Source organism: Marmota monax, unplaced genomic scaffold, assembly GCF_021218885.2.
Source record: "Marmota monax isolate L192 unplaced genomic scaffold, Marmota_monax_Labrador192_F-V1.1 WCK01_AAM20220418_F8-fsc00005, whole genome shotgun sequence".
NCBI lineage: Eukaryota > Metazoa > Chordata > Mammalia > Rodentia > Sciuridae > Marmota > Marmota monax.
The window spans coordinates 24683718-24710033 of NW_026692254.1; the positions used below are offsets into that span (position 1 = coordinate 24683718).

Here is a 26316-nt window from a genome sequence, read left to right on the forward strand (position 1 = left end):
TCTAATTTCTTTTAATGCTAAGAAAATGTGGTTTGTACGTTTTATTTTTTACCCTTTGAAAGAGATTTACTCCTTAAAAGCCCTATATATGATTAATTATTGTTATAATTTCATGGATGTTTGAGAAAAATACAATAAAAAATGTTCTCTGTAATGATGAAGTCTGACATATATTTTGCATACTCTTTATTTTGCATAGAGTATTGTTCAAATTCTGTCTTTACTTTTCTGTACTAGATTTATCCGAGACTGTGATGCTTTCTAAAAATTTTCCCTTCCTAGTATAATTATTTTTCTCCTTCTGCAGTTTTGTGTTATATATTTCAATCCCATGTTATTTGATTCTTAAGATTTATGAGTTTTATATGTTTGTTGTGAATTGTGCCCTTTATCAAAATAAGATTTTTAAATCCCATTTAATGCACTTGATCTTGAATATGACTTTGTCATATATTACTATTGCCATTCCTGCTTTAATTTATGTTTGTTTATCCTCTTAGTTTCAATATTTCTCCTTTACAACGTTTGAGTAGAGGCAAACAAAATGAAGAGGTAATTTAGAAGTGTTTCTTATTCAAACCATGTATTTAAAAAAAAAAACATCTCTCATGTACAACATGCATGAGAATTTTAGAAAAAGTAATGTGAGGATTTCTGTCATTTAAGCAGACTGATTAACTTATTTATACTTAGAACAGTTTTTATTGTTATGTCTGTCATTTTGGTTTTGTGCCTGGATTTTTTCTATGGCTCATTGCTGTTTTTTCTTTCTTTCTTCTTCTTCTTTTTTTTTAAATGCAATGTGGACCATATTTTCTCTGAGTTTCCCCCCCAGCATTTACAATTCTACTAGCACTTCCCCTTTAATTATTAAAAATAATGCATTTGAACTAATAATTCCCCACCAACAGTAACAGCTTACATATATTGACTGTTTCTTAGGTGACAGGCTTTTTTCAGATACATTATAAAACTAAACTTTAACAACCACTGCATGAGGTAGGCCATGGCATTTTTATGCACATTTTAAAGATGAGAAAACCAATTCACAGAGAGTTAAGTACAGAATTTCCATAGCTTTCCCAGAATGCACCGCCAGAGTGTAACCCAGGCACTCTGACTTGGCCCCTGCCCTCTTACCTGCCCTCTTGCTCTAACCTATTTTTAAGAACTAGATATTTTTGTGCTCCTGTAAGTTGAAAGTCTAGTATTTTGTTTTAATCTATTCTCCCCTTATATGCCTCCTTTTAATTTCATTTTTTATAACAAATGATGAAATCAGATTTTACTGATATGTGGTTTCTTCCTAAAACAATATTTGTTTGTATTTATTCAGTAACCATGTTTAGATGGTCATTTAGACTTAACTTGTTTAACTGAACTTTTATTATTGTCTTTTGTATTGTTCTTTAGTTTGATTTTGAGGCAGCTGAATTATGTTTCCACAACAATGTTGTCAGTAAAGATAAGGTCACATGTTTTCTCAGCTCTTGCTTATCTGAGAATGTGTGCTACATTTGCTCATGTGTAAACTTTGCCTAGGTATAGGCTTATTGGGTTATAATCTTTTCTACTTTCTAACCCTAAGAGGTATACCATTTCCTCTGCCGTATATTATTGCAGAAGGAAGTATGACCCAAGAATGATATTTTGTTCGTATAGATATATCTACAATAGGTTTATTTATACACACACACACAGACACACAGGCTCATACATGGAAATGCATGCCTTTTAAAAAGTAATCTGAATTGTAGGGGGAAAGCCCTAGTCTGCTCAGTGAGGAGAGTTGGTTTAGACTGCCAATCATCCATACAAGAGTGGGCTGTATCCAGAACCAAATTCATCCATAAGAAAGAACACAGGGAAGGACTTTGGGCTTCCAAGCACAGCGTCTTTCATGATGGAACTATGTGTACATGAGATGATGCTGAGTATGTACCATCTTAGCCTAGGAAAGCCATCAGCAGGTGGCTAGTGCAGGTACATCTTGTCAATACCTGGTATTTTTTACTTGATAAACAACCACAATAATGTACAAAGAGCAGATATAAGGGCCTCAGCTGAATTCTCATTTATCTTGAACCTAGGATGGATGTTCTCCTTACAATTTATTTATTTAGGATTGTGTCCAGTGCTGGGTCTCTGAATTTTCACCAGAACAACCTGTTTCTAAGGCAGAGTTTATGGCTTATGTTGATGTGGTAGGTAGAATAATGACCCTCTAGGTATGTTCAAATCCTAATCTCCAGAGCCTGTGAAGATGTTATTTCACATGGTAATGGGACATGCAGATGTGATTAGGGACTTTGAGATAGGGAGACGATGCTGAATTATTAGGTTGGGCTCAGTGTCATCATAAGGATCCTTATAAATGAGGAAAAAGAGCCATAGAAGATATGATGCATTGAAGCAGAGGTTGGCAGGATGCAGTTTCTGGCTCTGGAAGGGACACAGCCCTCCTTACTCCTCAGTTTAACCCAGTGAGACCTATGTTGGACTTCTGACCTCTAGAATTATAGGTTAATGAAGTCTGTGTTGTCTTAACCACAAAATTTATGGTAATTTGGTACAGCAGTAGTAGGAAACTGATATATTTACCAAGGAAGAAAGAAAATTGATGGAGTCTTTATAGTATCTCAAGGAGGAAGGACAAAATCAGGCTATTTATTGAAACATTAAAGTCTGAGTTAGAGGCAGGTATTTTAAGGTAAGGGTTTCATTAGGATTGGTTCAGGAGCATGGTATAATGGGATTAGATTGTAAGGCAAGGATTTTGAGGAGGGTGTTCAGAGTCTTGAGTCAAAGATGGATTGGAGCTTTCTGTTGAAGAGTTGATGGGATGTTCCTGGAATAACCATTTATTTGTAATTTCTGTTTCCCTGGACGGGAGTTTACTACAATAGTACAGTTGTGTGGAAGAAGGAGGGGCAATAATAACTAAACCACCAGTTTGGTCAATTGCAAGGAGGCTCTGATTGCGAGTCAAATTTCCAAGTTTCCCAAGGATAGAGGAAAGGCCACAGAATCTTCTGGTATTTTTTTCTTTCCTTGGCACTTTTTCTTTTTCCCTGGAACTTGACTATTCAGTGGAGTGTAAATAGGTTTTACACCTATCCAAATGCTGGGATTTTTTACTTAAGACATTCTTTTTCTTGTTCCTGGTATATCAGGAGTATTTGCTCTCTCTTGCTGCTGTAACCATTTGTCAAAAACTTTAGTTGCTTAAATAATATAAACATGTATTTAAGTCTTACAACTCTTTAGAAATCTGACACAAGTCTCACTGGACAAAGATCAAGGTGTGGGGTGGTATTCCTTCTGGTGGCTCTGGTGGTGGATCCACTTCCTTGTCTTTTCCAAATTCTAGAAGCACTCGTATTCCTGGGATCTCTTGCACTCAACACCAGCAGTGGCAGTCTGAGTCCTTTCTTCCTGCCATCTGCTTGATTCTCTGCATCCAGGAAAGGGTCTCTGCTTTTAATCTGTTGTGAACAGATTTGGCCCCACCTGGGTAATGCAGGATGCTCTCCCTATCTCAAGTAGACCTGCATCTGAAAGTCTGTGAAACCATATAGGTAAAATATTCATGACTCTGAAGATGAGAGCATGGACATCTTTGGGGCATATGGTTCGGCCACCACCTCTGCAGTAAATTCTTCCCATGTGTAAACACCTCGACTACCTTTTGGGGGACTACTCCCCTCTTAAAAATATACTTATGAATATTTTATAAATGTTTTCTTAAGACTGACATGAATGTTTACTTCATTTATCCACCAGGCTTGTTAGTTGTCAAGGATCAGGGTGGATGGTTTCTCCTTGGCCCTATTAATACCAACCTGGTGGAGTGAGAACTTCAGATCTTTGGGTGGGAGGGTAATTTCTGTGCTCTGATGTTCTTGTTCTGTGAAGAATGGCAGCACTTTCTCTGTTTACTGAAGTCAGTGTAACCAGACAGGGTATGCAGAAGGCTGGGGGAAATCTCTACCCTGTCTATGTATGATTAATCCCACTGTTTTGTTACTGAAAATATTTTTAGAGGTCTTACAGGTCTTAATCAGGTGTCCCGATTTCAATGGCTAGTCCATTTTTATATCATTCTGTGTTTTTAATGAGTACTTAAATGGGGACGTATGGTGGGATACATCAGTTGTTACTCTTTGGTTGTTCTGTGAGCTTAGCCATCACCTGGAATTAATTGCTTGTAATTTTCCTTCAATATGGTCATAACTCTTCTTCAGTGCTTAGTCCCGTTACACTGTGTGCAACTGAAGTGCTCATCTCACACTTCCCAGTGCTCTGGGTGTCCTCTGTCTTTATGGTCCCCACCACACCCTTCACATGTGATGGGGACAGGAAGGGTGCTTTATGTCCTTTCTGAGCAACATAAAGTTTCACGGAAACTTTCAGTGCAACTTGAAAACAGATCTTCCATTATGCAGACACATGCAGGAAAGATGCTTCCTCTTCAGCTTCATTAGGACTCTCCTAGATAGTAAGAACAGCCTCTTTTCAATCACTCCATGCCCACTATCTACTGGATCAATTGGGTCAATAAAAATACTTGTAAACTGTAAGGATTTAATAAACATAATCTGTTGCTATGACTGTTATTACCAATATATTAATAATGTGCATGCTTGTTTTATTTCTGCTTCAGACTCACCTCGACATCTTGGAAAAAAGTATCAACCCTAGGCAAGTCTACTTCCGGCAGGAGGTTCTCTGCCACACTCTGGGAGGGAACCCATGTCCATTGGTGACCATCACAGCCATGCCAGAGTCCAGCAGCACTGACCATCTGGAGCAGTTCCGTGAGTAAAACGAGAACTCTCTTGTTGGACAATTGGGCTAGCAGTGTCCTCTGCAGTTCTGGGACCACTCCATAAACGGACAGGGACTTTTCTGTCTTTATAAAAATATACTCCCAGTGTTTTTGGTGTGACATAAAGGGTAAATAGTAACGTCACTCTGTTGTTAAAGAGAGTGAAAATGAATTACCAACTGTCCAGGAGATGAAATGACTTGCTAGGATAGAGAGCAGATTAGTAATGACAGTCACTTCCTTTCTGAAAACAGAACCATGATCTTTTCCAATTTCTAATCCAGGGACTTTTCTGAAGCTGAGTTTTTGAGCCCTGGCTGAAAAATCCCCTTGAGAACCCATATACCTGGGTCTGACAGGCTGAGAGTGTGAGGGAGGCTCTAGCCAAGAACCATCAGACCAAACCAAACACAGAGACACACTCACAGACACACACACACACACAGGGAAACAGAATATATGAACACACTGACACAGATAAACAGACACACACAGATACACAATGCCCTTTCAATATTCGAGTCGTGATTACGTGGCTGACTTGTGATCAACACGCTTTTGAAAACAGCTTCTGATGTAGCTCCAGACTTAGGAAGGCAAGAAAAACCAAACAGAATGAAGAATGCTTTGCAATACAAAGAAGTCTGGGAGATGGAAAAGAAGACAGGAGAATAAAACCCAGCTAATTTATCCCCAGAAGATAACTCCTTACCTGATGAAGTGCTAATGGCCTTCAGGTGACTCTTTGGTGGCTACAGAATGTAATTTCTCACACCCCATCACACCTGACAATGATGCTTAACAACCTGGCTAATCAACAACTGATTATCCCATCTGAATTAATGAGGCCCTAACATGGTTTAATGAATAATAAGGGGTTTTTCAAAACTTATGTGTTCTATGCATTTAAGAGCAATTTCTCTAATGGTCATAGGGTCTTCCACTTGGCAGATGAACTGTACTAGGGGCTGAGAGACAGTAATTCTTCTGGAAAAATCTCCACTGAATATTTATTTATTTAAGAAATTGGTTGCATATAAGTCTGTGCTTTGCAAGGTCCATTTCTAAGGGGAGGAGAGTGGAACCCCATTGTGTAATTATGACATGGGAGTACTTTTGTATTTACAGGTTGGTTTATGCTGACATGGGTACTTTTGCTGATGTTATAACCAAAGAGATCATTCTTACTTTGAGGAGAGGACTTGAAACAGTGAAGTTCCCTGCAAAATGGTTCCTAGGAAACAGTTAAGTTAAAAAAAGAGACAGAGAAGTGTTGTCTTAGTTCACTCTTATATGAATCAAAGGAATCTGGTTTCTAGTTGCTGTCTATATGATTCATTGTAATAAACATACACTTTCAAGTGTGATTATAATTTTTTCCCTCTTAAACACATGCTAATATTGTAGCCATTGTTAATCTCCAGAGGTATTGGGGGCAGGAAGAGGAGAATGATTATGATGGTCAGAGGAATGCTATTTCTTTGCTTTTTGTCAATTGCAAGAAATGATCATTGAGCAAGAGCTTGAGGAATCCAGAGCTTTGACTGTGGTGAAAGAAATAGCTAGGTTGTCTTCATGGCCTTGCTAGCCCTATGTTGCACAAGCCCCCTGCTTAGAGGAGCCATGCACTTTGTTAAACATTCTATTACCATCTTGACATTCTTTAAAGAGTTTTGACTAGGTATGTGCAGTAACGAGGGTGGGACTGGAGGACTTTATGTGAAGTGGAATAAATCAGTTTCAGAAAGATAAATATTGTACAATCTCACTTATATGTGGAAATAGTGGATAACAGTGGATCTCATAGAAATAGAGATTAGAGTAGTCGTTACCAGGGGCTGGAAAGGGTAGTAGGGCTGGGGATGGGGAGGGAGAGAGGGAGAATGGTTAGTGGGTACAGGGGTACAATTGGAATAGGAGGAATAACTTTCAATGTTTTATAGCATGGTAAGTAACTATAGTTGACAATAATTAATTATATATTTTAAAATAGCCAGTGAGAGGATTTTGAATGTTTCTAACAAAAAAATAATAAATGTTTCAGGTGACAGATTGCCAATTACCCTGATCTGATCTTTGCATATCATATACATGTATTTAAATCTCACATAGTACTCCGTAAATATGTGTCAATTAAAATTTCTAAAAAATATAAAAATTGAAGAAAGAGCTTCAAATAAAAAAAAATTGAAGTTTTGACAAGAAACCTTGCATTTTCACTGGGTAGTGAATCCTGTAAATTGTAGAATTGGTCCTGGGAGAGATCAAAAGTCATACAGCTAAAACGTGACAAAGTCTGGGTATCTATACAACCATCCTTTCTCCAAATCATATAAGAGTTCTGAACTCTTTTGTCAATTTAGTGAAAATATTATTTGTGTGGGCTATGTGACTCATTGGTATCGGTTATGGTGATTAATTTCAGGAACCCCCATTTTAGATATAGGGCAAGAGGGGTTCAGGAAAGCTAACTACCATGATCGATGGTGGTGCCAGATTTTAGACCTTGTTTTTCTGATTCCAGTGGGTATGCACACAGCAAATGTGCCGAGTTCATCCTCATGCTCTGATTCAACATTCTGGCCTCAGCTGGTAAGCCAGCACTTCCTCTCTTCCCTGTTCTGCCTTCAAATTAGAGGGTAGGGTAGTTGTTAAAACAGCTCATGTTAAGCATAGCACAAAAATCCTGGTCTCTTGCAGCTCTCAGTGAATTTTGCTTTCTTACCTAATAGAAGCGTTTTCATGGTGGTGTTTCCGGCAGTATGTCAGGAATGAGGAGAGAAGGTTCTCTGGGCCCAGCCTGAGATTCAAGAGCTGAAAATTGCACAGCTGGCCTGGGCCCCCAGGGGTGCTGGGAACAAAGTCTCAGGCCTTAATAACAAAATTTTAGGGAGGTATGCAATATGTACATGAACACCTGCCATTGCTGAGTTAAAAAAAAAATTGAAAAGGAACCCAGAACAACATAAACACCATGCCTGTAATTCAGATATAAAACCACTTGACTTCCTTTGAACCATGGAATGTGAAGTATTGATTTAGTAAGAGAACACAGCAAATAAGCCCTCAGCTCAAGATTTCTCTGCCTCAGGCCTCCCTCCAGGTGAGCTTAAATTGTCTTACCTGCTTGCTGCCTCCCAGGGACCAGGTCAGCTTCTGCTAGGAGTAGGGTTGTTTGGCTGTGATTTGTCCAGCTTCTGGTTCAGTGGCTGCCACTCACCCCTCATAAAGAGGGATTTGTGTACTGAAAGACTTTCTTTCCCCTGTGTAGGATTACCACTTGAGTCCTATTTTAGAAACCCAAGAAATAAGAACATGGCTATGGGACCCATGGGGGAACTCTCCTGCTCAAGGTTGGCTCCCCTGGTGGTTTGGTCTAAAGTCCCAGACCTGGAGACAATTGAGGACAATTTATTGATTACTTTTATTCCTTTCTGGGGTCTGGAGTCCAGAGAGCCTCCCAGAAATATTTATTTGGTTTGGTTTATTTTTCAGAAGCATTTTCTTTTTTTTTAAAGTTATTTTCTTGCAAACATTTAGCCTTGCTTTCTTGATAAATTTATTTTCAGTTCAGTAGCTACTGGACTTGCTGGCTATATACTTTATCACTGCCCTGAGAATTGAGGACAATGCCTTCTTGCAACGCTCCCAAGAGAGAAGGCTCACTACTTTACACCTAGAGATTTCATCCCTCAGAACCAGGATGCTGGCAGATCTGCAAAAGACACATGATTTCTGCCTTTTCAGTGGGACAGTGAACAGGAAATTCTGGGAGAGTTATCACTGAAACCATTATGGAAGATACAGGCTTGAGAAGAAATTGATGATGAAAGGGAGTCTTTAGAAGGGGTTATAGTTCACCCAATGTCAGAGACAGTGATGGACAAGGTGTTGGGGAATCAGGAAGCCCAGGTCCTCCCTAACTGGCAAAATTTGGTATGCCAAAGGAGCCCAGGATGTTTGAGATTTGCATTATCAGGGAGCAAACAAGAAGGAACAAACAGAATCTAACAGAATGGGACAATGGCTCCATCAAGTTGTGACAGAAGACATTCTAGGTGCAAGTTTGGAGATAAGATTTGGTTGGCAAGATCAACCCAGGACATTGTTTTCAATGCTTTCTGAGACTAGTCCACATTGGTTAATGGTATGTTGGCATAATTACACAGTCTAGTATAATCTTTTAACACATTATATGTTCTTAGATACTCTGATTAGCAGACCCTTTGAATATACAACTTCCAGCTAGAAATTGGAAACCTTTAGTTTGAATACTTCTCAGAAATTGTGTGTGTGTGTGTGGTTTCTACTTTCCTGAATTTGAACCAAGAGAAGATGCTAAATTTAAACAACTGAAGATCTAGTCAGAGTAAAGAAAGCCTGGGGGTGAGGGTGGAGATCCTTATTTACCCAATCCTGGAAAGGCGAGTACTGTATTTTCCCCAGACTCAACCATTCCCCAAATCATTTCTGCCTTCTTCCTTTTCTCACACAGAATGTGCTGCCTTGTGTGGAAATTCCTGACCTTTGGAACTCCCTATACTTCTTGTCTTTATCTTCATTTTGCAGATGGCCCCTCACTGAAGGCAGATATCCATCTGTGGGCCAGGAGGGCAGTAAGTAGTCATTGAAGGAGACTCCAGGCTCTATCCCACTTTCCCAATTACCCTGCCTCCTAGGCACTGCTTTCACTGAATATTTCCCTAGAAATACACTTACTCGCAGCACACTACCTGTTGAAGTCTTCCATCATTTTGTTGACTTTTCCATTTTCTCCACATTTCCCCTATGAAGTCATATTCTAAATGACCGTTTCTACCCAGCAAAAACTGAATCCCATTTTAGTTTGAAGACCTGCATCTCTGTGATGGATGCTTCATTTTTTTTTCTCAAGAGGTTTTTTTTTCCCCCTCTGTGTTGGACATCTATATGTTCAGCCCACATAACAACAATGTCTTGACTGTCCTTAAGAGTGATACGAGAGGAGGAACTAATTTGTGGGAATTTTCTGAGGGAAAGTATCATTCTCTTCTTGAAAATTCTCATTCTCTAAGTGAATAGTCAATACTAGCTCACAGACTGGTGAGAAGCCAAGAAATAACAAAGGTGGATGGGAGGGGGTGGATCTGCTATTTTTGCAATCTGAGACACCTCCACCCTGCATTTATTAAAACCTAGAAGAGCAGAGCATAACCTTTATATGTCTCTGGAGGTGAGATAATTCCACTCCACTGCCACAGTCTCCCTATGGCTCACATGCTGTTCTTTCCAGGGGACCTGAGATGGGGGAAAGTTGAGGTTGCATTTGCAGTTGCTAAAGAATACCTTTCTTTTTTTTTTTTTTTTGCTTTTTCTTAAAGATATTCTTATAAAAGCAATGTTCTATTCAGCCTGCCATTATGCTAAAAGCTTTTCCTTGGAAGACAATAGCTATTCTCAGAAAAAAGATTTACATGAGGTCCTGAGGGTGTAATGAGCTACCACAGGCACCTGCCTGGGGCTGGGAGTTGTCACTTGTAAGTGGTTTTAAATTAGAATGGAGTGGAAAAATACACAGTTACAGAATTCCCCTTTTGGCTTCTTCACAAATCATTTTCCATCCTCTCTGGCCTTTGTCTCTTTTTGAGGCACCTGATCAGGTATGAGGGGAGAGCTAGAAGTGACAACAGAGGTCCAAACAAAACAGAAACGCAATGGAAGTGAAAACCTCTCACTCTTGGAAATTTTTTTCTTTTTTTTCCTCTTTAACTTCCCATAGGCATGTGGGGCTAAATAATACTATGGGATCACTGAAGTTAGAGTTTAAAAATCCAGAGAGACTATCCAGTTCTGATGTCTCAGATGGCCGTAGGGGATGGGGCTCAGAGATGGGGGCTCACCTGCCTAGGTAGGCCAGCTAGTTGGTTAGAGTGGTAGATCTCAGGCCTCTAGTCTCCTGGTTAAGCCATTTTTTTCCTATTAAGTGATGCTTCTGACAAATATTTGAGCTAAAAAAAATTAACTGTAAGAATATAATGTCTTTATCTAAAAAGAAAAAAAAAAGAATATAATGTCTTTTCTCCCTGGAAATCTTTAATAAAATATTTTAGAATTAGAGAAACTGCAATGTACCTTTCCCTTGACTTGGGATTTTCATCTCTTCAGGCAACTAGGGCAAGGAATCATGGCAGATAATTAGAATACAGAGATAAATATTGTTTAATCCTTGTCACACACGTCAGGGAGTGTGTGTGTGTGTGTGTGTGTGTGTGTGTGTATGTGTGTTTGCATGTGTGTGAAAGTCATGTGAATAGGTCACTACAATACAGCAAGTTATACTAAAACAGGCTAAATAAAATGCATTGGAGGTACAGAGCAGAGAGGATTTATCCACATGGTAAAATTAAGGAGGATTTATATCCACAAGGGTAGTCTGTGTAAGCCCCATGCACATGGTAGACTTATATCAACAGAGCTTTGCTTTCAGAGAAACCTCAGTTGGGAATCCAAAACCAATTTGAAGAAAAATCTGAGTCTTTTCTGAGAATAATGAAAAGGAGACTATGTAAAACACATCTAAGTCACATTAAATTTGGTTTTCCTCCTGGTTCTCATACACATTGATCTGTATGCATGTAAGCAGTGACTCACAACAATCTCATTCTATTTTAATAAAAAATCCTGAAAATTCTTATGACATTTAGACAGGTTGAATATGTCCACTCTGTTTCCCATTTTGGCCTGGTCACTCCAATAAAAGGCCCCCAATACTTCCTCCTCCCAAGGCGATTTGGAGGGGATTGGAAAGATATAAAACATAACAGTTAAACAACTTGGCTTATATACTATCATATAAGTACTTTGATCTTATACAGTTTTACACAATATCATTTAGTCCTCATAAGTTGTCTTATGTATTAAGAAAGGGCATAATTATTATGCCCACATTATGGATGGGACCATATGATCTCCATCTTGAGATTAGTCTTCTACATTCACAGGAGTTGGGGGGAATGTCTTTTCAGTTGGGCTACATGGTAAATCACCATCTTTTTCATGTTAAGAAGTTGGAAACTTCATATTACAACGTTTGTTTAGAAGGCAATGATGAGTTAGTGGGATGTGATTAGAAATAGTGGAATTACAAAATCAGATTTGTTTTGGAGGAAGGTTTTGTAGCAGTAAGGTGGAGGCAAGTCTGGACCAAGCAGGTTAGTAGTGACATGGAGCCCTTAAGCCTTCAGACTCTCTGGGCCTCAAATCTTGGTTCTGCCATTCATTAGCATTATGACCTCATAAAAGATGAATACCCTGTACTTTGGTGTCCCTATCTGTAAACTATGGATAATAATACTGGCTTCTTTAATCCATAGATTTTAAAGGGCTTAGAACAGTGCCTGGCACATAGTGTGTGTTTGATATGTTAGTGAGGATCAATATTAGTTTGGTCATCTTCATGGATGATGAAATTCCTGAAGAAGATCGGTCTAGGGAAATGGGGACAAAAAGTATAAATTCAAGAGACATGTCTAAGAAGTGAGTGGTTTTGGTGACTGATTGTCCTTTAATATCAACAAGGAACACATAAGAAAGGGAGTAAGGCCGTTGTAGAGGAATAATGAGTTGACTATTGGAAATGTTCATTTTCAGAGACCTGAAAATATCATGAGAACCCAGTATAAACATAATTATAAAGCCAATATGTATAAAATATAATCTATTTCAGAGGGAAATAAAACAAATTTTGCATTACTTGAATAATTTGCTCAATTAACAAGGGAACCAGAGTTTTCGCTATGTGGTTATTGTACCAGAAACATGTAATATAGTTCATCAGAATCGATCCCAAAACATTCTAATCTATAAATTTGTTCATGAAATGTAACGATTTATATATTTTAAGGTAATGAACTGTTTACAAAGAGTTTATGTATGAATGATTGTTTCACACAACAGCCTTTTGAAGTAAGGGTGGGGAGAATTATACTTATATCCATGTTTAGATTCATATTCTAAATGGGAGTTAGAGCTTGGATTTATACCCAAGCTGCCCAATTCCCAAACCCCACAACCCTAACCCCTCTTCTCTACCTCCTCTTTTGGCTATGAAGTAATGAGACAAAATCCTTTATCTTCAAGATATAATTCCCCTTGTGTAAGACTGGTTGTTTATACTACAAGAAATACATGCTAAGCTTCTCTAATGTGTTGAGTACCCGTGTGTTCATGCTAACATTAATAACCCTTATAATTTTAGTCAAGTCTAAATTATACTGCCTCTGCTCTGTGTCAATACCAGTCTGATCCCTGTGTCAATACCAGTCAGCCACACTCACCTTCTTTGTATTTCTTGAACACAACAACCTAACTGCCTCTCCTGGGCCTCTGAGTAAAAGTGACTTGTGTGTGGTTATGTAGCTATTAAATATAAAGCCAGAAATAAGAATTTGTGTCTTCTCTAATAAAATAAAGAACTTCATTTTTATGTAATACTTACAAAAGAATTCATATAACATATAGATATAGATTTAGAAACAGAAATAAGATGAACATCCATACACACACTATCCATCTTAAGAAACACAACATTGCTCATACATATTTTAGTGTCATATAGAATTTTTCCCAATGGTATCCACTGTTACTGCCTCAGAGTAACTTCTATCTGGAATTGTGTAGCAAATGGTCTTTCACTTTTCCTTATATATTTTAATCACATATTTGCCTATCTTTGCCAATCTACTGTTGAGTTTCCTGTTTGGATTTTATATGAACAAAAAAAACCATCCTATATAACATAGTTATTCTGATAAACATAGTTTGATATTAAACCATGTTGACATATTTAAGTTGATATCCCTGTCATAACTTTTTCATTGCCCTGTTATTCTCCCATGTATGAATTTAAGTCAATTACTTTCTCCCCACAATTTTACATGTTGCAGCCCTAATCCCGAATGTGATTATATTTGGAGTAAGAAAGTAATTAAGTACAATTTTGTTTTGATTACTATAGTTTTTATTGTATATTTTGAAATCAGGTGGTGTGATTCCCTCCAGCGTTGTGCCTCAAGGTTTCTTTGATTATTCCAGATATTTTGTGGTTTCATATTAATTTCTTTTTTTTTGGGGGGGGGTACCAGGATTGAGTTCAGGGGCACTCAACCACTGAGCCATATTGCCACCCCTATTTTGTATTTTATTTAGAGACAGGGCCTCACTTAGTTGCTTAGCGCCTCACTTTTGCAGAGGCTGGTTTTGTACTCATGATCCTCCGGCCTCAGCCTCTGAGCCGCTGGGATTACAGGTGTGCATCACTGCACCAGGCAAGTTCCATACGAATTTTAAGACTGTTTTCTCTGTTTAAAGTGTTGTTGGAATTTTTATAGGACTTGTATTGAATTTGTAGATTGCATTGGATAGTATGCAGGTTTCTAACAATATTAATTCTCCTAAAGAACGTGAATACCTTTCCATTTATTTGTCTTCTTCAATTTCTTTCATTCATGTTTTAAAGTTTTCAATGTACAGATCTTTCGTCTCCTTGGTTAAGTTTATTCCTACATATTTTATTTATATTTTTTGATATTATCATAAATAGGATTGTTTTCTTGATTTCCATTTTGAATAGTTTGTTGTTAATATGTGAAAATGTTACATATTGCTGTAGGTTAATTTTATATTCTGAAACTTCACTGAATTTACTAGTTCTAATATTTTTTTGTGGAGTCTTTAGGGTTTTCTATTTATCATAACATATAATATAAAATATAACAACATAAAGTCTGAAAATTATGCCTTTTATTTCTTTTTCTTATGCAATTATTCTGTCTGGAACTCCCATTGTTATATTAGAAATCTTCAAGCTTTTCAGGTTGAGTATGATGCTAGCAAAGGCACTTTTTAATGTTGTATATGGCCTTTTTTATGTTGAGGTACATTTTTTATATACCTGTTTTTTTTAAAAAATCATGAAAGGATATTGACTGTAATTGTTTCTATGCAGCTATTGTAATTATCATATGATTTTAATCTCTCATTCTGTTAATGTCATTATAACATTTATTGATGTGATGTGCTCTATTTAATGTTAATGTTGTGTATTATATTTATTATAGCACATTAAATCTCACTTGATCATCATGCATGATCCTTTTAATGAGCTATGGAATTCACTTTGCTAATTTTTTTTTTTTTGAGAACTTTCGTATCTCTGTTAGTCAGGGGCATTGGCTTGAAATTTTCTTTCCTTGTAGTGTTCTTGTGTGGCTCTGGTATCAGGTAATGTTGCCATTAAAAAACAAGTTTTGGGCTGTTCTCTCCTTTTCAATTGTTTGGGAGGGTATGGGAGGAATTGGAGACAATTCTTAACATTTTGGGTAGAATTCACTATTGAAGTCCTCAGGTTGTGAGCTTTTCTTTGTTGCAAGTTTTTTGACTACTGATTTGTTCTCTTTACATATTAGTCTATTCAGATTTTCTATTTTATGATGCAGTCTTGTTAGATTGCATGTTGCTATGAATTTATCTGTTTGTTCTAGATTAGCAATTTGGTGACACATAATTAATTGTTCATAGTATATTAGTTATAATGCCTCATTCTACTTATAATTTTGTCTTCTTTTTTTCCTACTTTGTTTAGCTAAAGATCTATCAATTTCATCTGTTTTGAAAAACCAACTCTTACTTTATTGATCCAGAGATTTTTAGTGGGCTGTCTGGGCAGGCTTCTTGCTGGAATCCTTGGTCAGGTACTGGTGCCTAGGTCAGTAGGTATGTGGGTCTGGAGCCTGTGGATCAGGGGTCTGTGGATCCTGAGTCTACAAAGGCTGACCAGGTGCAGGGCCTCCTGAGGTGAATCTGTCTGCTGAATTTCAGAGAACTTGCATGAAGGCTGTATCCACAGGGGTAGACCCTTGCCTGTGTCTACAGCACCTTGGGTCTACTAGAGCATGGGAGTGTGGAAGCTGACCTGGGTCCAGAGCCTGGGAGCAGACAATTTGGGCTGTCAAATTATCTGTATTGTTTCTGCTCCTCACCTGAGAGTTCTCTCATCCTGGGATGACCACAATCCCTACCTTGGAATTTTTTGGGACCACATATGGAACTTGAATTCAAATCTGTGTGAGAACTTACTTGTCATTGTAAATTTCTAGGGAAACTTTGAGATTAAAAAGTTGTTTTGGCTGGGGCTGTAGCTCAGTGGGCAGAGCGCTTGCTTGGCACATATGAGGCATTGGCTTTGAACCTCAGCACCACATAAAATAAATAAGTAAGTAAGTAAATAAATAAATAAAATTAAGGTATTGTGTCCATCTACAACTAAAAATATATTTTTAAAAAGTTGTTTTGGACCCTCTATTCTGTGAATTGAGACAGAAGAACCTTTGGGTCTTACATCTATCTATGCAGGGTTCTCCTACTAGATGCCTGGCATGGGAAGGACCTACGATTTCCTCCTGGCTTTCTGTGTACTTTGAAGCCTTCTATGCAGAAGCGCAAGGTCTTCAAGGTTTTCTTGAAATCCTCAGGGGAAAAACATGCTTTAATGCTCATCTTCCAAGGTTGCTTTGTTTTCACTTTGCTTTGGGTATCTACAGATTTTTTTATCTGTTTGGACCAATTCAGCAATACATTAAAATGATTTGGGGAAAGATATTCTCAGCATTTTTTTTTGTTTCATTTGAAGAATTTCTCAGATTATTTAGACTAATATTATTCATGAAATGGAAGTTCTTACCCCTTGATCTTTGCACTTTATATGCTATGGCTTGCCATTACAAAAGAAAACGAAAGTCTAGTTTTTAAATTTACTACAATGGATAATAGGAATTTGACAGCTTGCTTGTAATTTGAAATAAATATATTTGTTATTCTATATTCTGAAATAGCATTTTTCCTGCTGAAAAGAATACCCTTTCTCTTATGATTCTTGAAATTGTTTTTCTCCTTCATAGACAGTATGAATTTTAATGAAGAAATATTTCGGAATTTCTGAATTAAGATTACAACTGTTTTAGTCAGCTTTGTGTCAGTGTGACTAAAAGAACTGAAAAGAACAACTTAGAGAAGGAAAAGTTTATTTTGGCTCATGGTTTCAGAAATTCAGTCCATGATCAGCTGACTCCATTGCTCTGGGGCTCAGGTGAGAAAGATCATCATGGTGAAAGGGTGTGGTGGTGGAGAGCCACCGCTGAGCTCATGGACTGTCCTCCCTCCCAGCTCAGCACAAAACACATGCAATCCATTGTAAGCCTGCCTTATGGAATGCTGAGATTGTGTACACTCTCACTTTTCTCTTCTTGAAAGCAGGGGTTGGATTGAGCAGAGAGAAACGGATTCAGATAACATGGCAATCTCCAGTTTGTTTGGGGTGGTTTTCCATCACCTTTCTTTCAAAGGCAGTTGTAGAAAGGAAGTTTTTTGGCCAAACAAGCTTTTGTAAACAGGAGCCTCTGGAGGCTGTAGCTGGGAGCTCACACCATTGATTCCAGTAGCAAGAGAGATTCAGGAACACAGGTTCTGAGCTGAATTCAGGCACATTAACTGTCCAAAATGTGATAATTAAAATGTATGTTCATATCCACCTTGGTGATGATTGAGCGATCAACTTCTCCCCTCAAGCTGGTATGCACATGTGTTCCCTTTCCAAGCCACCAGATGATCACATCAAGAGCTCACATGCCACAGCTGAGGGAGTCCTTACTGCCCCAGTGTTTTGTGTGTACCTTCCTTGCAGCTGACTTTCTGTGACTCATTGAGTGTTGCATCCAGGTGGCAGCTGTGGATTTTTGACTTCCTGGAATTTTACAAGGCAAGGCTATCCTCAATGTGTAGTGATGCACATCCAATTTAGAAGTGGCTATTCATGAAACTGACAGGGCAAAGCCCTAATTAGAAAGACCAGCAGGGCTCCCTGGACCCCAGGATGCTCCAACAGAGCTGTCACTGTCTCCCCTCAGGCAGGATCATCAGGCTGGAACATTGAGCAGAAAACATTTTGTTCAATGTTCAATATAAATAACTCCCATCATTAGCAATGTGACAAGTGAAAGAAGGACCTGAATGTCTAAAGACACAGATTTATGCATTGTTGTAAATGATGAGTGATTCTGAACGCTTGCAGCTGCGGGGGAAACAGCTTTCGCTTCTGGAAGATGCTGTTGGAAGCTCACAGAATAAAATGGGTATACTTCTCTTGTCTTTAGTGACTAAAGCTTAATTTGAGGTTTTGGGGACAGTTGAAGCTGGGAAAGGGATGGGGGACACCTTACTTTGAATCATATTTTATCTTAGCATTTTGAAGGATTTTTTACAACTTTGAGGTTCAGCTTCTCTGTCTTTAAAAGATTGTAAGTGACTCTATATTTTCTTTAATGATACAAAAAATTTTAGCTTTCTTTGTTTATTAAGATTCTGAACTTTTTGGAAAAAAAAGAAAACAAAAAAATCCTACATACCACTTTGCACTCTATGCACACTTATGTAAACAGCATTTATTCCTTCTGATTGAAAAGAAATGTCATCAGATGGCATGGCAGTTTCCTAAGTTGTCATGAAAAACAGGGATCCTTATCTTAATTTCTTTTCAATCAATAATAATTCCTAATTCAAAGGAAGAGAGAAGCAGAATAGAAACTATCCTCCTTTGAAGGAAGCTGTGATATAATGACTTGGTGGGCAGCTTACATAGTTTAATTAAGCACTCTGATTAAATCAATACGCATCCAACAGTTCAGCCTGGCAATCAGCTTAATCTCATTAAATGTTATTCAGGACCCAATAATTGATTAATAATACATTATCATTTATGAATTATTGACTTCAGGTTATTATAATCGTGCCTGCTTTGTTCATAGCACCTGCTGCCACATGTTAATTAGGAAATCCTCAAGTACTTTTCTTGGAATAACTTTAGAGATAAAGTTGATGGGGTTTTTAATGAAGTGACATTATCTCTAGTTCAGAGCTGGTCAAAATGAGCAAGACTTTCTCAACCCTGTATTGCTCATTAAGAAGGTGCAGACATTTAACTTTTTTTTAAAGCTGAGGCTAAAGAACTAAGACTTTGAGTGCCCCACATACAGTTTATATGGTGAACTCTGCTAAAAGAGATGAGCGTTATCGTTTGGATGTGACATGTTCCCCAAAAGCTCACATGTGATACAATTCAAGAAGGTTCAGAGAAGAAATGATTGGATTACAAGAGCCTTCACCCAATCAGTGAATTAATCACCTGATGGGATTGAGTGGTAACTGAAGGCAGGTGGGGGTGTGGCTGGTGAAGGTAGGTCATTGGGGGCATGACTTTGGGTTATATATTTGTATGTGGTGCGTGGTATCTCTCTCTGTTTTCTGATCACCATGTGAGCTACTTCCTTTCAATATACTCTTCCTCAATGTTTTGCCTCAACTCGAATTCCGAGGAATGAAGCCTACTGTCCAGGGACTGAGACCTCTGAAATTTTGTGTCCCCAAATAAACTTTTCCTCTTCTACAATTGTGCTGGTGGGGTCTTTTGGTCACAGCAGCAAAAGAGCTGACTTAAACACATGAGTGATATCAGAGGAATAAACCCCCGACTCCTTATCGTCACTGGATTCTCCTTTAATGAGGCTGTCCAGAAAGACCATGTGGCTGCGTCTCATCTGAGAGAGATAGGTGATTTTATGGTCACTTGTCTGGAGGGAGAGGTATCCACTCAGAGGAAAATAGAATTGGCTATGTGACAGATGATTCTTAGATCTTGGAGAGAAACAATTCCTTGGAACTCCTAACATCAAGTAAATGTTTTAGTCAATAATCAATGGACACTTTTCTTTCAGCTGAGATGGTAACAAAAAGTTATTCCAAGAAAGACACCTATTAGTGCCACTAACTGAATCAGACACTGAGTAGTTAGACATCATTCATGACCTTCTGTTTTTTCTAGTGCATTTTTCTTTGAGGTTTAGTTATGTGCCCAAGGGTATTGGTATTGAGGTATTTTAGCAGAGGGGAGATGCTGCTCAGGGACATGCCCAGCAAAGGGGACTTTGGTCAAAGAAGAGATGATACTCCACCTAAGCCTGTTTAGATCTTCATCAAATTTATTTAGTTGTTGTTGTTATTGTTGTTGTTGTTGTTATTATTATAATTATTTTGGTTAGTAAAATCTTGCTTCAAAGACCCAGCCTGGTCTCAGCTATTTCAGAAGATTAAAGGCAGAAGCTGGGAAAGAGTCCACAGAAAAGGAGTGGATGGTGTCCCCAAGGCCAGCCTGTTATGACAGCTCAATGAATTCTTTTTGAATTTTTGTGGTTAAGGGGCTGAAATGTATGGAGCAGGACTTGATTAGAGAAATCCCATGACATCATCCTACAGAGTTACTTTCTACAGCTGTCTTTGAAGGTCCTGGACATGATCTTATTGAAGATACCTGAGAGCCATCATCATCACCAACTCTCATTTTTAGGACTGTGTGAGCCTTCTCTCAAGAATGAGTTGGAGCTCATTGTATTTAATTCCAGAGTGGTAGATGTCAAAGAGCAGCTATGACCCTTTCCATTGTAATCTCAGACAATACCAGTGGGCACAAAATAGCAAACTCTCAGTCTAAAGCTTCCAGTAAAAGAGATTTTTTACATTTAATACACAGAGTTAAAGACACCTTTTAGCTGAGACAAAACTACAATCTTATTTATATTGTCCCAATGAACCCAAACGTATCTAATTTTAGCTCAGACAATGGATTTTCTTCTATCCCTTACCTATTCCTTTATACTTTTATACTGTCTACTTCATATGGATGAACTCATGATGGATGCCTGCAAGGGTCCCATTATATTGGTGTAAAGATCTAGATAAAATTCCGGAGGAAAAGTCTCCTGAGAATATTAAGAGATTGTGTAAACAATCTTTTAATAGACTCATCTGTTGTTTCAGAGTTGAAGTAAATTCCAACCCAGTTCACCACTGTATAAGGCTTGCTGCCAGCAGGGGCATTAAAATGAACACATTATCACTCTAGTTTATTTTTACTGCCCTATGATATTCCCTTGTATCAATATGCTCGAATTTGCTAAAGCATTCTCCTGTTGATCATGTTTAGACAGTTGTTGTTATAAACAATGTGCTATGATGTGATTAGGCCAGGTCTATACCTAGAAGGGAATGGCAGTATGTAGGGGTATGCAGATGTTTAACTTTACTAGGAAAAACCCAATCCGATTCTGAAGTGGGTACACAGTTATCTTTCTGCCACTGGGGATGAGAGTTTGATAACTTTATAATTCTGATGAATATGTGATGGTATCTTGTTGTTGTCTTAATTGGCATTTCTTTGATTTTAAAAAGGTTGGACATCTTTTCTGATGTCTCTTTAGCCTTTTGGCTTTCTTCTTTTGTGAACCATTGGTTTGTTTTTCCTCCCCATTTTTCTGTTGGTTTCTTCTTTTCCTCACTTTATAAGTGGAAACCTTTCTCTCACTTATGTGCAAAACTGACTCTGATGTAAATCACATTCTATAATGTGGATGTGTTTCTGGTATCTTAATTCTAATTCATGGTTTTAATTGTTCATCTCTTCACCCGTGGCATTCTAGTGTAAATTTGATTACTTTACATAAGTTTTGAAATCTGATGGGGTACTTTGTTTTGCTCAAGATCTTTAAGAATGTTTTAATTGTTCTTGGATATTTTCACTCCTAAATGAATTTTAATATTAGGTTATCTAGTTTAAGAACAAAAATACAAAAAAATGTGACTTTTATTGGGATTTTATTGAAATTATATATCTTTTAGGGAAAAACAATATTTCTATGATATGGACTTCTAAGAAATTTCCAAGAAAATGTTATATTTATCCATTTTAGTTAAAAATTTTTCAATAGTTTCATAAAGTCTTGTGATTTTGTGTAAATAGCTTGTTTACACATCATTATTTTATTCTTGAACAATTTATATACTTGTGGATTGTTGTAAATGATTGCTACTGGTATAGATAAATGAGATGGACTTTTCTCTATGAATTTTGTATTTAGAATTCAGTATAGTGTTTTTAAAATTTAAATAATTTTCTGCACTTTATTTAGGTTTTTCTATGTGTATAATATCATTTTCAAATGACAGGTTTCCCCCCTTTGTTTCCAAGTGTTATATTCTTTATTTATCTTTCACGCATCCAGAAAAATGTTTATTAGCAGAAATAATGACTGTGGGTATCTTTGTATTGGCTCTGGTCTTAAAAGAAATGCTTTCAACATTTCTCCATTAAGTATGACATTTACTGAAGGTGTGTGTGTGTGTGTGTGTGTGTGTGTGTGTATTCATTTATGAGTTTGAAGCAGTGCCTTTCTATTTTCCATTTGCTAAAATATTTTTAACATGGATGGATGTTTAGTTTTATTAGATGTTTCTTCCCACATCTATTATAATTATCAGATAGTTTTTCTCCTTTAATCTGTTATTGAGATAAATCACATTAATTGATTGTCTAATATTAAACTCCATTCACAGTCCTGGAATAAACCTATTTGTCACAATATGTTATTTGTACAGTGCTTGATTAAATTTGAGCTTACTTTGTGTAGGATTTATATAATATACATTAATGGTTACAAGAGGCTTGTAATTTCCCTTTCTTTTTGATTTCTTTGTCTGCTTTTAGTAGCAAGGTTTTGCTTGTCCCTTAAAATATGATTGAAGGAACATTCCTTCCCCTTCCCCTATTCTCTGGAAAAATTTGTGCAGCTTTAGAATGATTTCATCCTTATATGTTAGGGAGAATTTGCTTCAATAGCTCTCTGATATCAAAAAGCTTTTAAACTTTTGATTCATTACCTTTATTTCCAATTCCTTAATATTTTTGATTTTTCTACTTTTTCCCCCCTGATCCTGGGGATTGAATCCAGGGTTGCTTAACAACTGAACCACATCCCCAGTGCTTTTTATTTTTTATTTTGAGAAAGGGTCTTGCAGAGTTGCTTAGGGTCTTGCTACATTGCTGAGGCTGTTCTGAGTCGCTGAGATCACAGGCACGTGTGGTTTCCTACATATTTTTAAGACAAGTTTGATAAGTATCTTTTTTTTTTCCTTTTACTCCTGTAATGTTTCTGCTGCAATAATTAATTGGTCATATTTCTCTTTATTCATCTTTTTAAATTCTTCAGCTTGTATAATTATGTCTTTATTTTCATTCTTAATGCTATTTATTTATAGTTTTTTTTTCAAATATACATACTTAAGGCAATCCATTCCATTTCCCTTTAAATAAGTTTTCAGATTTATGTCACCGGCACTTCTGTGTGATAGTTTCGTTTCTGTCAGTACTAAGCTTTTGCTAATATCCATTATTGTATATTTTTCAACTCATGAATTGTTCAATACTTTCTTTTAAATATTGAAATTTTTTTGGCTATTTGATGTAAATTGTACATTAAATTTGTTGTGAGCACTCAATGTCATCTGCCTGTCATTCATCCTTTGATAATTGTTGAGGCTACCTTTATGGCCTGATGTACAGTTGATTATCATAACTATATAATATGTACATGAAGGAAATATATATTCTGCAATGATTTATTGCACTGTTCTATGTGCTTTAGATCAAACATGTTATCCATTTGTGCTGTTTGAATCTACTTTATTGTTCTTTTGTAACACTATTTAAGAGATTTATGTTAAATTATTTGTTACAGTGATTGTCATTTTTTCCCTTATTGGATTAATAAATGTTGCTTTTCCTGTTTAAAAACTATGTTGTTACATGCATATGCATTTAGAATTATTGTTTTGTTTCTTAATTAATTGAAACATTGGTTATTGTGTAGTGATCTGTATCTCAAGTACTTTAAAGAGAACTTTGTCTGAAATTAATATTTCTGCTTTAACTTTTTTGAGGAATCAGTATTTGCCTGGTCTATCTATTTCTAGTAGTGTCTATCTTTGGAGGCCTATTCAATTAGGTTGGTTGTTTCTGCTAGTTTGTGTTTGTACTATCTTGTTTCTCGTATATTTCATGAATATTGATTTTTTAAAAGAGTTCATTCACTTGGAACTGCATCTGGGGAAACACTTTATGACTTGGGTTAAGATTTCTCCTGAGAGAATTTCTTCTGCCAGTCACTCAGCAGCATGCTAACATTTGTCTACTTTAAGTTTAAATCTAGGCTGGATGGTTTTCAAACCACATTGGTACTGTGAACTTGTACTGAAAACAAGCTTGAGGTTGTACATGAACTCTTTCCCAGAGTAACACGAGAGAAAAACAAGTAATTCTCTTGCTAGCCCGTTTGTGAAAGAGTCTTGTTTCTGGTTCACTTGTGTACTATGTATGTGGCTCTTTTGAGCACCAAAATGTTGCATTGGTCACTTGTTAAATTCTTGGCTAGACCATATGCTCCTTCTTGTTCCTGGGATTTCTGTTGTCAAAGCAAAACCCAGGTTCTCTAGGGATTGGCAGGAACTCTTAGGGCCAAAGGTGACTTCAGTACTCACTTATTTCTGAAGTTTTCTGGTTTTACTTTGCTTTGGAATGTAGCACATTTCCTTTTTAAGGCCTGCATGGCGATGCTTTCCTTTTGTGGAAAGGTTGAATGAGGCTACCCCATCTGCCAAGTTGCCAGAAATGGGAGAAACTGATGAATATTTTCCATGCTCTATGCTCAGGTTGGCTGTAGAAATGAGGAAAGCAAAATATGACAAATAGCATTAAAAAAGTTTAATTGAAAAAAAAATGAGCTGGAAGCTTTTGATCATCATAGTTCCATATCCTTTGGTAGAAACCCTAACTGCAAAACAACTATTTATTGTATGTTTTTTAAAAGAATTCTGTGGAAACGGACTGTACTTCAAGTAAGTCAAAGTTTGCATTTTATTTATTTATTTATTTATTTATTTATTTTTATTTATTTTTTAATTTTTTATTGTTGGTTGTTCAAAACATTACATAGATCTTGACATATCATATTTCACACTTTGATTCAAGTGGGTTATGAACTCCCATTTTTACCCCATATACAGATTGCAGAATCACATCAGTTACACATCCATTGATTTACATATTGCCATACTAGTGTCTGTTGTGTTCTGCTGCCTTTCCTATCCTCTACTATCCCCCATCCCCTCCCCTCACCTCCCCTCTTCTCTCTCTACCCCCTCTACTGTCATTCATTTCTCCCCCTTGTATTATTTTTCCCTTTCCCCTCACTTCCTCTTGTATGTACTTTTGTATAACCCTGAGGGTCTCCTTCCATTTCCATGCAATTTCCCTTCTCTCTCCCTTTCCCTCCCACCTCTCATCCCAGTTTAATGTTAATCTTCTTCTCATGCTCTTCCTCCCTACTCTGTTCTTAGTTACTCTCCTTATATCAAAGAAGACATTTGGCATTTGTTTTTTAGGGTTTGGCTAGCTTCACTTAGCATAATCTGCTCTAATGCCATCCATTTCCCTGTAAATTCTATGATTTTGTCATTTTTTAATGCAGAGTAATACTCCATTGTGTATAAATGCCACATTTTTTTTAACCATTCGTCTATTGAAGGGCATCTAGGTTGGTTCCACAGTCTTGCTATTGTGAATTGTGCTGCTATGAACATCGATGTAGCAGTGTCCCTGTAGCATGCTCTTTTTAGGTCTTTAGGGAATAGACCAAGAAGGGGAATAGCTGGGTCAAATGGTGGCTCCATTCCCAGCTTTCCAAGAAATCTCCATACTGCTTTCCAAATTGGCTGCACCAATTAGCAGTCCCACCAGCAATGTACAAGTGTACCCTTTTCCCCACATCCTCGCCAGCACTTGTTGTTGTTTGACTTCATAATGGCTGCCAATCTTACTAGAGTGAGATGGTATCTTAGGGTGGTTTTGATTTCCATTTCTCTGACTGCTAGAGATGGTGAGCATTTTTTCATGTACTTGTTGATTGATTGTATGTCCTCCTCTGAGAAGTGTCTGTTCAGGTCCTTGGCCCATTTGTTGATTGGGTTGTTTGTTATCTTATTATCTAATTTTTTGAGTTCTTTGTATACTCTGGATATTAGGGCTCTATCTGAAGTGTGAGGAGTAAAGATTTGTTCCCAGGATGTAGGCTCCCTATTTACCTCTCTTATTGTTTCTTTTGCTGAGAAAAAACTTTTTAATTTGAGTAAGTCCCATTTGTTGATTCCAGTTATTAACTTTTGTGCTATGGGTGTCCTATTGAGGAATTTGGAGCCCGACCCCACAGTATGTAGATCGTAGCCAACTTTTTCTTCTATCAGACGGCGTGTCTCTGACTTGATATCAAGCTCCTTGATCCATTTTGAATTAACTTTTGTGCATGGCGAGAGAAAGGGATTCAGTTTCATTTTGTTGCATATGGATTTCCAGTTTTCCCAGCACCATTTGTTGAAGATGCTATCCTTCCTCCATTGCATGCTTTTAGCCCCTTTATCAAATATAAGATAGTTGTAGTTTTGTGGATTGGTTTCTGTGTCCTCTATTCTGTACCATTGGTCCACCTGCCTGTTTTGGTACCAGTACCATGCTGTTT

General features: G+C 37.3%; 1 protein-coding gene across 2 annotated transcripts in view; it reads left to right on the forward strand.

The window, feature by feature from the left end:
* Window positions 1-26316, forward strand: part of Agbl1 (AGBL carboxypeptidase 1) — a 719307-nt gene that overhangs the window by 128874 nt on the left and 564117 nt on the right. For both annotated transcript variants that reach the window (XM_046439390.2, XM_058577088.1), the window contains exon 15: window positions 4664-4817. In XM_046439390.2, coding sequence (XP_046295346.1) covers window positions 4664-4817 — 154 coding nt within the window. The remainder of the gene's footprint in view (window positions 1-4663; window positions 4818-26316) is intronic.